We start from the raw sequence: 14,048 nt of genomic DNA on the forward strand, positions 1-14,048 counted from the left end.
CTTTGTAGACCAGGCTGGCCTCGAACTCAGAAATCCGCCTGCCTCTGCCTCCCGAGTGCTGGGATTAAAGGCGTGCGCCACTACGCCCGGCTATGACGCTTTCTTCTAATGCCTTACAGTTAGCTACTTGCTTTTGATGTAGGTGAGTGTGCATGCGTGTGTGTATGCATATGCTGCACATATGCATATAATGTTTAGGTGTGTAGAAATACTCTGGCTTCTGGATGTACAACAGCTTGTTGATAGACATTTGTGAAATTTCCAGCTTGAAGTTAACGATGTGTGTGGTACTCCTATGAAAACTGTAGTATGTATCTTTTTAATGGACTCTTCTCTGCAGGAGAGTATTGTTGGGTCTCAGGAAATACACAGGTTCAGCATCATTAGACACACAAAAGCTTGCCAAAGTGGTTGTAAACACTTATGATATTTAAGTCACCAGAGGATTTAAGGCTCCAGACGATTCTCATATGAGCCAGTGTTGAGAACTGCTGTACAGGGGTAGGAGTCTGGAGACAGGGATGCCAAACAAGAGGCATAGGGTTTGCTGATAAGGAGTATTGTGTGGCAGTGGTAGAATAGGACTCAGAAGGAGAGAAACAGCTCCTGGTCTTGACCTTTGCACAGGTCTCTAGAGGAAGAAATGTGGGTTACGAAGCCAGGAGACACACAAGATACAGTGACAGTGACTTAAAGTGCATTTGTTGCTCCTGTAGAGTGCCCTGGGAACATCAGTCAAAGCTGTAGACACTATGTCATAGGACTCTAATTATGAGACATGAATTCACCGACTGCATATGTGCTTATAAGGTTTATGTTATAGCTGGGCCACCAGAGGAAGACATGGAAAACATGGACTCTTGTTTCTGTGGTGCCACTAATTGGCTGTGTGAGGCCGTCCCATGTCTCTTGTTCTTAGTTAAAGAGTGCCCCGGCTTGGCGACCTCTCAGATCTCCTCCAGCTCTAACAGCCTATTATTTGTTTGCTATGACTCTAGAGGTGGCGCTCCAGTAAGATGATTAGAGAGTTGGTAGGGTGCTAGAGATGTATGTCTGAGATGGGTTTGGGATGAAACATGGGACTCTATAATTATTCCCCTAAATTACACAGGACAAGGGACTCTGGGGTGGTTTTAGGTTTTTGATTTTTAGTTTAGGTTTTTTGTTTTGTTTTGTTTTTGTTGTGTTTTGTTTGTTTGTTTTTTGTAATTTGGGTTTGGCTGGAAAAGCACAGTTGTCTTGTGTTCTCAGTGTTTTAGCTTCTGTTTTTACATCTACACCCCTTCCACCTGATCTCATGGAACAAAACTCTCTCACCTGGGTTAATGGAAAGAGTGCTGACTCACTGCTTTGGAAAAGAAGACAAAGAACCTTACAGCAGAGACCAATAGACCTGGTCATGACTGAGCATCAATGGACCTGGTCATGACTGAGCATCAATGGACCTGGTCATGACTGAGCATCAATGGACCTGGTCATGACTGAGCATCTGCCTGGCTTTACAGCAGAGACCAATGGACCTGGTCATGACTGAGCATCAATGGACCTGGTCATGACTGAGCATCAATGGACCTGGTCATGACTGAGCATCAGTGGACCTGGTCATGACTGAGCATCAATAGACCTGGTCATGACTGAGCATCAATGGACCTGGTCATGACTGAGCATCTGCCTGGCTACTGAGACTCAGAGACCCTGGAGAATCCCAGCTAGAAGCAGATGTGGCTTGAAGGGAAAGCTGGGGAGGCACTAGCAAGAACTTTGCTTTTCCTGGCTCTTGATAATATGTGGATTCCCCTAAGATTTGGGGGAGCACAAGACAGGAAATAGATTTCCATTCCGTGGAGGGATGTTAAAAGAGACAAGCTGTGGCATAGTCACTGGAGGACTATGTTGTCCTTCAAAACAAGAAACAGAATCAGTTTCAGGAATTATAGTCTATAAATGCCAGGCTGAGGGTGCTGGCCCCTGGGAAATTGAGGCAGAAGCATCAAAAGCTCAAAGCCTGCCTATACCACATAGTGAGTTCAAGGCTATGCACAGCAACCTGAAATACTTTGTTTTTAAAACTAAAGTAAACAGAGCCCCAGGGATGAGTGACAGAGAACTTATCTAGTATGTGTGATGCCCTAGGTTCAATACCCAGCAATAAAACAGTAAAACACAACACACACACACAACAAAGCCAGATACAGTTATAATTCTGGCATTTGGGAGGCAGTATTGAAAGCATCAGAAAATCAAGATAAACTGAGGAGGCAGGTGGAGGGAAACTCAAAGATATTCTGATGGCAATTTAGAATCCTGTGCAGAAAGAATATGAGGGAGAAGTTTTAGAACTGTGCAGACAGACAACATCAACGGAAGAGAAACTGGGTCTGCGGCTGAATAGGCTTCCATGCCACTTTGGGTGCCAGGGAGGAGGGGCAATGTAGCTAAGGGGAAAGTCGTTGTTGGGAGTCGACTGAGGAAGGCTTCAGGCAGCATTCGGGGTTGCTAACAGGTGTAGGAATATCTGCCCAGCAGTGATTGGCACAGACACCTTGGCCTGTAACTGCAATAAAGACCAGAGAGGTTGATGGTTCAGTCACCAAGGGAAACATGCAGGCCAGATGGGTATTGTTATAGAGCCTAGATCAAAGACCGTGAAAAAAACCTCATTTGCTGAGACAGGATCAGGGGTGATAGGCAAGGAATAAAGAAGAACAGCTGCCCCTGTGCACCCAGGGATGCACATTCATTTCATAAGTTTCTCTCCTTGAGTGGAAAGGACTGGAATAGGTCACCACTGGCGTGAACAGGCTGTGTGGATGCTGTCTATAGAAACACTAGTTGGAGATTTTTTTTTTGTTTTTTTAAGACAGGGTTTCTCTGTGTAGCCCTGGCTGTCCTGGAACTCACTCTGCAGACCAGGCTGGCCTTGAACTCAGAAATCCACCTGCCTCTGCCTCCCAAAGTGCTGAGATTAAAGGTGTGAGCCACCTCTGCCTGGATACTGAAAGCATAATGGGGCTGACTTTGGTCTAAACTGATTCTGTATCGTTTCTCCACAGATATTGACACAGGTGAACAGAGAGATGCTTTGCCTAAGATGTACAGCTGGCACTCCCATCGTCTTACACAGTCTGATTGTAAAGCTATTCTTCTCTTCATGATGCTGGGAGCAAATGTGTGTCTATGTACACACCCCCTTTAAAAAGGCATGTATACATGGGGCATGTATGTAAGTACAAGAGCTTGCAGCCGAGCCTGATGGCCCGAGTTTGGGACCCAGAAGCCATATGGTTGAAGAGAACTGACTCCTACAAAAGTTGTTCTAACCTCCACATCTATACTGTGGCATGTGTATACACACAATAAGCAAATCTAATGTCTTAAAACATTTTCGCATCAAGGGGTGGGGTAGTGAGATGGTGACTTGCCATCCGAGTCTGACGGCCTGAACTTGACCTCTGAAACCCACAGCAGAAGGAGAGAACTGATCCCAGGGTACATCCTCGGAGCTCATATATTCCCACACTCAGGCATAAGGAAGATCTGCTAGGGGCTGAGCGGATGGCACTGAGGCAAGAGATTGCTGCTAATTCAAGTAAGCATAAGAACATGAAGTCAAAGTCCTAGAATCCATGTAAACGAACAGCACGGTTGTGTGTGGGTAACCCCAACACTGCGGAGGCTAGGCAGAAGGTAGGATAGCCAACGTGTGCCCTGGGGCACATACACCAGGATCAACAGTGGAATTTTAGGGGAAAAAATTCATAGCAGCAGTTTGTCCTCTTGGGGGACTGAGCTTATACCCTTAGGGTGCTCCCCTGGGAGCACTCCCACTTACCATGTTATTCCAGAGGGCAATGGCCATCTCGGCATGCCCACGGTCTGAGAAGTGGAAACAGTCTTCAGAGAAGAAACTGAGGTCCAGGCCCCCACGCTGTGACCAGAGACAAGGAGGTTAACATCTGGACTCAGCTACCAGCCTCCCCACCCAGCAGGGGACACAGCAGGTCCCCTTTCATCCTTTGGATCCTATTTTAACCTGCTCCAGACACTGGTGGGAAAATCTCCCAGGGTTTTGGATTTTTTTAAAAAGTGAACATTTATTATAGCTTTCTTAGTTCAACACTGTCCTGAAAATAAATGACACTATAATAATTTTAGGAAGATTTCCATTCTGGGGTGGGAGGTGACATGGGGTGGGAGAGGGACACTTGGTCACTATTAATCCTATTGTTTATTTCTAAGAATGTTTAAGTTCTAATCACACACACACACACACACACACACACACACACACATACACACACACACAGTAGAAAGAAAAGCTCTACCTTTGGGAGGCTTGCTGGAAGAAGATAATAAAAACAAGTGCTACATTCTTAAGCTTCCTAGAATCAGCTGCAGCTTACCTCATTCAGCGGGATAAAGGTATTCCGGAAGAAAGGCTGCACAGTGACTGCAAAGTCCTCACGCTCCATGTACCGGTGCCAATAGGAGAGCTCGGAGATGCCGCTCTGAGGATGGAGAGGCTGCTCAACCCAACTGGCAAGGTTAGACGAGTCTGCTTGGGCTGCCACGGGTTGGTTGTGATGGGAGCGGACCCACAGTAGAAAGGGACTTAAAGGACTCGTCCTGCTTGTATGAACCACTGTATCTTACCGTCCTACACTGGCCAATAGGAAGAGAGTCAAGGTGTCCCTGGCTGGAGCTCTCCATTCCCAGGCTCTATCAGTTTTATCCTAAGAGGCTAAGGCTAAGTCATTGGTGATGTTGAATTGGCCATGGGCCTGGCTGCCCTCATTGCTTGTAGTCAGTGTGACTGAGCTCACATGAGGACAACTATCTCCTCAGTTCTCCAAAAATGCCTAAGAATTTAGGACTACAAGGGTAGAGAGCCCATGTGTTTTGGACTCAAGTACCAAAACATAGAATATAAAAGGATTAAACAAAATATACCCATAGTAAGGACTTCACAATTCACCTGAGATACGGAGGCAAAAGGGGATGACACAGCTTGTCCAGTGCACACCTCACTTGCTCTCGAAAGTTTGCTGAGGTGAAGAGGCTGGGAGGGGGGGAGGCTTCTAAGAGGAAGATGGCTTGCCCCATTAAAAGGAGTTAGCTTGCAACCAGGCTTTGGGTGGGCTTGTCCCAAGGCCAACAATGGTAACACTGATATGCAGGCATGTTAGGGGGGTAGACAGAGAGTTGAGGAAGTAAATATTAGTAGAACCAGGGTTTCTGTTCATGGAGAGGGGGGAGGGGAAGGCAGTGGGAGTCAGGTACAGTGACCCTTCTCCTCAGAAAGGTTAGAGGTTAGCAGTGCCCTGCTGTGTGGCATCTACTCTGAAGGCTGGGTTTCCTCTCAACTGCCCCTTTGAGATCTCTGTACCATCTTTCCCCAGGCAAATAGTTTGAGGAATAGGATCTCCTTTTAGGGAGCTGTTTGCTCTCAGCCGAGCCCTGTTGAACACACAAGTTCCGAGTCCTCACTCAGGGAGCACAGCGTGGGCTCCCATAAGGAGCACCCAGGAGGAAGAGAGCATCCAGACTCACCTGGAGGTTCCAGTTTAGTTTCTTCAGCTCCTGCATCGCTATGAGGTTTTGGGAGTGTCTAAAGCAACTGCAGTTTTTCCTACGAGATAAGAAATCTTGTCTTCAGGCTGCCTTGGCCCAGCCACACCTTCCTGACAGAAGTTTCTTGACACACAAGTATGCCTAAAACACTTGGGTCTAAGTCAAAAAGCCTTAACTCAGGAATGTGGTTGAAAAGGTATGCAATGGTAAGTGCGGACTGAAGGCTTGGTCCCTAGCTTTGGCACTATGGGGCAGTGGCCGAGCCTTTAGTGGGTGGAGACTAACTGAAGGAAGTAGTCACAAGAGTCACACCCATTGTTTTCCCACCAGCTTTGCTTTCTAGCCTCCATGAAGTGACCGGCTGCGTTCCCCCACATATTCCCACCCAAAACTGGCTTGTCAAAGGGCCAAGAGACCACAGACTGAAAAGCGAAGCCTAGAACCAACATCGCCCTATTCTCATAGACTGACACGGATACTTATTTACAGTTGGAAGGGTTAGCCCCTGAAGCAAGGTCTCTTTCCTCTTTCTCTGTGGTGATTATTTCCTAACTATGAGGGAAGGCCTGGGTGGAGTTCTGGCAAGGCTTCTGTGCGGCTCTGCCTCTGGACTCCTCCCCACAGGCCTGAAGTTTCTCACTGCTGTGCACTGGGGAGTTTCCATGGGGTCCAGAGTGTGAAGGACAGCCTGGGACAAGGTGAAATGTGTGGCACCAGCATCTGAGGAACTGGAGGGCTTCCCCTGCTAACCACGGCCATTCCCCCTGGGGACTTGATTCCTTAGCCGCCTTTACCAGACATCTATTTGTCTTCAGATAGGACTTCTCAGTCACAGCTGCCGAACTTCTGTCCATTCCACAGTGATACCTGTCCGCTAGAACCTCCGACCCCTGCTTTTGAGGATGGGGTAAAAGCTGTCTGTCTAGCTTGTTCTAGCCCCATACACGAACTTCCTGATGATGTTGCTCTTGGGGAGGGTTTATTCCTACTTTTATAAGCAAGTATCCAGAGGTCTAGAGACACTGTGGGTTTCCTCAGAAGCAGAGCCAGAATTTTAGGGAAACTCAAGGTGCCCTTGGGGTTCATTGTCCTCTGCAAAGAGTAAACTTGCCAGTGTGGACTTTGGAATCAGAAGTGCCGGGGGTCTTCTAGATCATTTGGTGTGTCTCATTTTATAGAAAGGGAAGCTACCATCCAGGGAAGGGAGTAGTGAGGCATGTGATTCTCCAAGCACATCCAAGTGTTTTCTAAGTCCCTGGCTTCTAGCCCTGCCCACACTGTTTCCCTCCTAATGTACCTATGAAACCCTGCCCAACCCAGGCAGCCTTGCCCCGCATACTTACTGAACTGCCAGTGGCATGGCACATTTCCCACCTTGGTCGTGGTGCAGGCCAGCCAGCTCCATGACTTCCACCACGTTGATGAAAACTCTGGGAAGCTGCAGGAAGCAGAGGGGTGGGGTCCATGAGTTTGAGAGCAGTCGTCAATCTAACCTCATCCTCCCCATCATTACCACAGAAGAAATGGATACCCAGGGAGGGGCCTGCATGATTACATCGACTCTTCCTAGTGTCTCTCTTAGTTAGGCAGAAAAGCTGAGACTCAGAGAAGTCACAGGGCAAATAAAAACCACAGTGGTTGCCTTCAAACCCAGGCCAGCTGGCTCCAGCGGGAGCTCTCTGCTATGCCACTGTCCAGCTTCTGAGCCAGTCCGAAGCTGTTTTGCAGAGAATCGAACACAACTTGCCTAGAAGCACCCACAGTGGGGGCCCTCCACACATGTCAATAGTGGGAAAGCAGGGTGGCTTGCAGGACCAGGGAGCAAACTGAGTACTGCCCATCCTTACCTCCTCATAGAGGATGTCCACGGCTTGCTGGATGTGCTTGACATAGTCTGTGGTTGGGTTGTTCTCCTGCATAGGGAAAAGGAGGCTTCTGTGGCTTTCTACTCCGAGAGGAAGAATTAGAGGACGAGCTGGGTGACTGCCCACCTTCTTACATTCCTCAGACGTGGCCTGAGGGACCTGATGGTGTCCTTTTTTATAAACATATGCCCCCAGGATCAGGGATAACACTGAGGGGCAGGAGTGCTGGGACTCAGAGAGGCATTTCCCCACACCATGTATCCAGTGGCAGCTCTGAGTATCTTCTGGTTTCCAGTGATCCCTACAATCCAGGACCCAGTCATATTGAAAGCTCCAGGGGTTAGATCCTTCGTGCACCCCAGACTCCCAGTTCTGGACAGTAAGGGAAAGGACTGAGGGAAGATTCTAGAAGAGCTGAGCCTGCATGGGAAGATAATCACGCCAGGCTCTTAATAGTTACTCTCTGAGATCCACAAGGAGCTACAAGCTGCCTGCCACCTCCAACAGTGTCAAACATTCCACCACCTCTTCAGAGCCCTGGCAGCTGCCTTTTCCTGGCAAAATAAAATACAGGATGTCCCCAGCTTAGAACAAGATGTAGTCTAAAAGGTACAGGTTCCAAATGCTTGTAAGTCTGGACATGTTTCCCCACAGAGACACATCAGGAGTGGGGTCAGCTCCAGGCCAGCCGCCTGGGGTTGGTCGCTTAGATTATCATGGCCCTGAAAGGCAGCAAGGACACTCACTCTGGTTCTATTTTCCCAACTCCATCTATCTCCCCCTCCAAGAGAAGGCAGACTCCAAGCAGACACAAGACAGAGTCACTGGCCATCTACCGGAAAGTGCCATCTCTCTGTCCCAAAGAGGCCATCACCTCAGTGTCTGAAGACTGGGTCCTTCTAGACCTTTCTTCTGAGTTGGGGAACCACTTAGGAAAGCTAAGTCTCAGCGGCTCTGTGTAAACCAGAGGCTGCCTGGGTAGAATCAAGCACCTGGAGCCCAGCCTAGTATGGCATTCAAAAGGGAAGGAGATGAGTCAGAGCCCAAGGTGAGGAGGATGGGGCAGCAGCTTAATTCTCAGGCCCTCAGTGAGGCTTGCCAGGGGCTTACCGGATTCTCACAGTATAGACACAGGTCGTTGTTCCCAATGAGGAGCGTAATCAGCTTCCAGTCTTTCTGTAGGTTGATTGTCTAAGGGGGCAAATCCTGAGTTACAATCTGGGGACAACTGCTGGTAACACTAACCATGCTACCCAGTCAGCTTCTCAGATATTGTCATCTTTTCTGTATCACACAAAGTATGAGGTGGGGTCTCCTCCATGCTTCTCTGAGGTGATGGGCATGCCTCTGTAAGGTGTGTGTGTGTGTGTGTGTGTGTGTGTGTGTGTGTGTATGGGGGATTCTGCTCACACAAAGGAGACAGACTACCTTCTCTACCCCCCCCCCAAATCCTCTTAATGGGATAAAGTGGGTGTGTTCCACAGGAAAGGCCTCATGGGCTCTCATGTTCCTCAAATGTACTCTGAGGTGCTCAAAGGAGTCTGTGTCAAAAGATAGAACTTGAGGGTCAGGGCTTCTAGGGCCTGGGTGCGTAGAGGGAGAACCCAGTGGGGTCAGCATGGTGGGGTAGGTCCAGAGAGGCCCTGGACTTGTGGCTTCCTAGTCACTGTCCGCCGTAAACTGAGTCCCTCCAGCTGGAGTCCACAGCACAAGAACAGAGTGTTAGGAAAAAGTGCAAGTGGGATTCTGAGGAGTTGGAGAGGGAAGAGGGAGGAGGCCTGGAATGGGCAGCCTATTTTTAGAACTTGGTGTTTATATAAGAAGGCGCTGGGAAGGCAGCTCTGGGGTAAAGACCCCAGGCCTGTCATCTTGGCCAACTCCTTGTTCCACCTTGCCTACCTACAGCCTACCCTGGGGCAGGGTGCCTGCAGGCAGTGCCCGTGAACTCCCTTGAATACCACCTGAAGGCAAGCTGTGGGGGCACTGGAGGGGTTCATCAGGCCTGTAACCCCCCAGCTAAAGAGAAGAGCGGCTTTTAGGGGATCTTCACTTACAGGTGTGCTTTTCATCCTCTTCACCAGGGCCCGAGCCTGGGCAGGCATGTCCCTAGAGAGAAGGGACAAAAGTCACTTTCAGACTTGCATGGGATGGAGACCCTAAGCTGGACTCCAAGAGTACTAACTCCATGGAAGTCATTCTGAGTCAATCTTGAGAATTCTGCTTGGGCTTTTTCTCATCAGGGAGCTGCCAGGGACCTGGGGGCTACACCTATCCAGACCCTGATGCCCCCGGGGCAGGACCAGGGTCTCACTGACCTTGTATCTATGATTTGAACATTCTCACTAGAGTTTTTTTTTTTTTCCTCCCTCTTTTACCAAATCTTTTCACTACAAGCCGAGCCTCTTTCATTCTTACTCGGGTGCCTGTTTTAAAAATAATCCGTTTTATTTTTGAAAAGAGTTACATTCCTAAATTATCCCCAGCTTTTTCCTTCCCAGGCGTGGTGAGCCCTTCACCTCCGTCTGAGCCCCAGTGCCCAACCCTCAGATCCATTTGTTCTTCTCCGTCATGACTTGGATCTTGACACTGTTACCTTTTCTCTCCCTCCCAACAGGACAGGAGAGACAGTACAGGCAGGACTGGACTCCTTTCATTACCCCATTGTTTGTTGTAAATTAAGGTATACTATTAGGTTCCAGATACTCGATTATGAGAGTGGTGGTAGAACAGCACACAGCAATGAAAAGGAATAAAGCATGGTTATCTGCAGCACTGATGGACTTAGGAGAGCTGTGAGCAACTGTTCACTGCATGATGGCACTGATAGCCTCATGTGTACACAGGTGTCAAAGACTCATCAAACTGTATACTTCTGACTATCCATGGTTCATTGTGGGTCAATATAGCTCAACGAGGCCAATTCCTTTAAAAAGACAAACTTACTGAGCTGGATGTAGTGGAACACACCTGCAATCCCAGGCCTTGGGATACAGAGGCAGGAGAATTGGGAGTTGAGGACCAGCCTTGGCTACATAGTGAATTAGAGGTCAGCCTGGGCTACCTGAGACCCTGTTACAAAACAACAAAATTTAGAAGTCAGGTGAGCAAAGGACACATGGCCAACAAGAAAGGCCAACGCAAGATGGTTACAGTCTGTGTAATACATGGTGCCATCCCTGCGCCTGATGTGGAGAACTTACACACCCAGGATTGTATTGACAGGTACATATAGGTTGTAAAGTAAAGGTACAGATATGCTGCAACTTTTAATAGCCCAAGTCAGGCTCAAGGGCATTCACAGTGATGAACCCTTAGGTTCCCTGGGGAGCTGCGGTATCTTCTGCATCCCTCACCCTACCATCCCCTCAGCAAGCTTCTTCTTGCTGGCCCTCCCTCACCATGCTCTTCCTTCCTGTGTCCTTGTCTGCAGCTCTTCTGTCTCATTTCCCTGTTCCTCCGCGGCCCAGGGCCTCTCCTTGTAGCTGTTCCCACAGCTCTGTGAGTCCACACAGGTCCCAGGCCTGAGTCAGGTCCCAATGTTCTCCTGCCTTCCTAAGCACTCTATGGGCCAGTATCGAGTGCGCCCAGTCTGTATTGTTGCCATGAGCAACATGGCCGCACAAGAGGTAGCCACTCTTCGTCTAGTTCCTTGATGGACTCATTCTGCAGGACACGGGGCCTACACTGTTTAAGTCTATGTTATCTCTCAGTAACTCAGAGAGTGAATGGAGTTTTGCTTGTTGTTTAACCAAAAGGAAGTTAGCTGTTGACTAAAACTGTGAAACTAAATATCCCAATAACAGCAAACTTTTGTATGCATGTGGAGTACTTAGTCCTAAATTCTTTCTAAAGTTAATCTCCTTTAATCCTATGACAGCTCTGAGGGATAGGCTCTATGATTAACCTCATTATAGAGGAGAAAACCAAGACTCAGAGATGCTAAGAAACTTGGTCAAGATCACATAGTCTGCAGGTTTGAGGAAAGATTTGAACATAGAAGATCTGACCTCTGTGTACCTGACTCATGTGTACATGAGTGCCTGAGTGCCAGGGATTCAAACTTGGATCCTTGGATCCCCATCCCCCTCGCACCCCTGCACTCCCCCATGAACTCATACTTACCCACACTGATAAATGATAGAGTAAACATAAGGGAAACGATTCACAAACTGTATTCAAACTTTGCTTCCCCCAACACTGGACGCTTTGTGTCAATGATGTCTCCTACCACTGCCTCTGCTCAGGAAAAGGTGCTGGGCAGGGTGGGGAGGGGAGGGGGATGGGGGCTGGAGAGTGACAGCTCGGTCGGTAAAGTGCTCGACATGCAAGTGTGAGGACCTGTGTGGGAATCCCCAGTGTCCATTGTAAAGCCAGGCGTAGCAGTGTACCCCTGTAATCTCCTAGGAGGTAGAGACAGTGCACTAGCCAGCTAACTAGCTATGTAGGTGAGCTCCAGGCTCAGAGGGAGACCGAGTCTCAGAATACAAAGTGGGGAGGGCAGCGAGTTGGTTCAGTGAGGGAAAGTGCTTGCTACACACAAGCCTGAAAACCCAGAGTCTGAGTCCTGGAAGCCCATGATGGAAGGAGAGAACTGGTTTCTTAAAGATGACCACGCACTTCCCACATGTATACACACCACACACAAATAATAAAATCAGAGGGCTGCAGAGATAGCTCAGCAGTTAAAAATGTTTGCTTGCAAAGGACAAGCATTCAGTTTTCATGCCAAGCAGCTTATAGCCATCTGTATCTCTAGCTCTAGGGATCCTAACCCTCTCTTCTGGCCTCTGTGGGCACAGGAGAGTACACAGGCACACACGTGCACACAAAATAAATCTTTGAAAACTTAATGGTGTTGTGTTATTTATTGGAATATGACATTGTCCTCTGGCCTCAACTTGTAGGAGCACAAGGAGTACATGTATACATGATGTACCTTAATGCACATACCTACATGTGTCCATACATGTCTCCCTCCCAAAGAGAGAGGAGGAAGGGAAGAGAGGAGGAGAAGGAGGAGGAGGAGGAGGAGCACTGACAGAGCCTGGTGATCAAAGCCTGGGCTCCATGCATATGACAGTAACTATGTGGAGGAGGAGTGGGAGCACTGGCAGACTGAGGAATCAGGCCCTAGTGAACAAAGCCTGGGTTCTATGATCATGACAGTTACTAGGTGGAGGAGGAGGAGGAGGAGGAGGAGCACTAACAGACTGAGGAGCCAGCCCTAAAGCCTGAGCTCCATGCTCAGGATAGTAATCCTAATAATCACTAGGTGCTAGAATGCCCACAGAGCCCAGTGTTTTGTAGACAAAGACATTCTTCCTCATGTGACACTGAGGAGCTATCACGGCTCTGTGGCATGGAGATTCACACTGAGCCCTGTGTCCTGCTTAGGCTTCCAAAAGGAACTTTCTCTGTAAGCAGCGAGTCAAGCCTGTGCCGTCTCCCTGGTGACAGAAGCACAACAGCAATCCTCCTGCAAAGCAAGTACCCAGCATGCTCTGCGCTCTGCTCCTGCAGGAAGCCCACGAACCCACTCAGGCATTTCAACTTTCATTACCTGGGCTTCTGTCAACAGAGAGCCCAGGGAAAACCACCACTGCTGTGCTATGTGAGGGGCCCCGATAGCCAACTGTCAAGGATATGAGACAAGACAGAGAAAAGCAGAGGAAGTGAACTGAGCGGTTCACAGAGCTGCGTGCCACTCTGAACAGATGACTCATGTCCCCGAGAGACAGGAGGCGGGACTGGAGCCAGCAGGGACAGAGGCTGCTTGTATTGTGGATGGGCCCCCATTGCTCCTTTAACAGTGCGGTGGTCAGGACTAGGCTCAGGACTGGTCTGACCCAGGTCCTCTCCTCCTAACTTTCTAGGTGACTTTGGCTGTTTAAGAATCTCTCTAGTCACAAGGCCTACATCACAGTACCTGTGCCCAAGGGTGTGCAGATTACAGGAAATAGTCACGTGGAAGATCTGATGCAGGTCCAGCACTCAGGGATGCTCTATGTACTGAGGTTACAACCCAGCTGGGTCCTAGACACTTCCCCTTGCTGTCCCCACATCAACTCACTGAGCTCTGGCCCCTTCTTCTGCCACATTTAATCCTGCCGTGTCCTCCAGGGTGCCAGTAGAGAATCCAAGGACGGAAGGGTTGAACTTCTTCAGGATGTCTTTAGAGAGGGGTGAAGCAGAGAGCACAGCTGAAAGGGGCTGAGGTGGGCATGTAGTTTGGAAGCACATGTGGATGGGAGTGGGGGGTCTTTATCTCTCTGGGGCTGGCCGACTTCCTCCCCTGCAGACAGCGCCCTCTTTCCCCCACTGTCTCGGTGAAGGTCACGGTGGACATTTTGGTGAGAGCTACTTACTGGGAAGTGTGGTATGGGTCTCCAACGTTCCATCTCCTCCAATGCTGAAAAGAGAAAGTAACTCTGTTAATAATCAATGTCACACCGACCTTCGGCCTCCTGGGCTATCACAGGGAGGAGTCAGGACAGAGGGATTCTGCCCTTGACACATTTCTCCTTCCACCCTCAGGGCTAACACAAGCATCACCCAGTCTCTTTGGATATCAGAGTTGGGCCATGTGGACTAGGCCTACCCCTGAGCAGGTGT

The 14,048-nt window shown here is 49.0% G+C and overlaps 1 protein-coding gene across 3 annotated transcripts in view; it reads right to left on the reverse strand.

Annotated features, from left to right (window-relative positions):
* Positions 1-14,048, reverse strand: part of Plb1 (phospholipase B1) — a 126,154-nt gene that overhangs the window by 5,570 nt on the left and 106,536 nt on the right. For 2 of the 3 annotated variants that reach the window (XM_021202165.2, XM_029541184.1), the window contains 9 exons: positions 13,802-13,845; positions 13,507-13,606; positions 9,491-9,542; positions 8,547-8,627; positions 7,419-7,484; positions 6,915-7,009; positions 5,551-5,629; positions 4,404-4,508; positions 3,833-3,928 (listed from right to left, as the gene is read on the reverse strand). In XM_021202165.2, coding sequence (XP_021057824.1) covers positions 3,833-3,928; positions 4,404-4,508; positions 5,551-5,629; positions 6,915-7,009; positions 7,419-7,484; positions 8,547-8,627; positions 9,491-9,542; positions 13,507-13,606; positions 13,802-13,845 — 718 coding nt within the window. Of the gene's footprint in view, positions 1-3,832; positions 3,929-4,403; positions 4,509-5,550; positions 5,630-6,914; positions 7,010-7,418; positions 7,485-8,546; positions 8,628-9,490; positions 9,543-13,506; positions 13,607-13,801; positions 13,846-14,048 lie in introns of those variants that run through there. The other variant, XM_029541185.1, reaches the window with a different exon arrangement.

The sequence above is a fragment of the Mus pahari genome, chromosome 7, assembly GCF_900095145.1.
Source record: "Mus pahari chromosome 7, PAHARI_EIJ_v1.1, whole genome shotgun sequence".
NCBI lineage: Eukaryota > Metazoa > Chordata > Mammalia > Rodentia > Muridae > Mus > Mus pahari.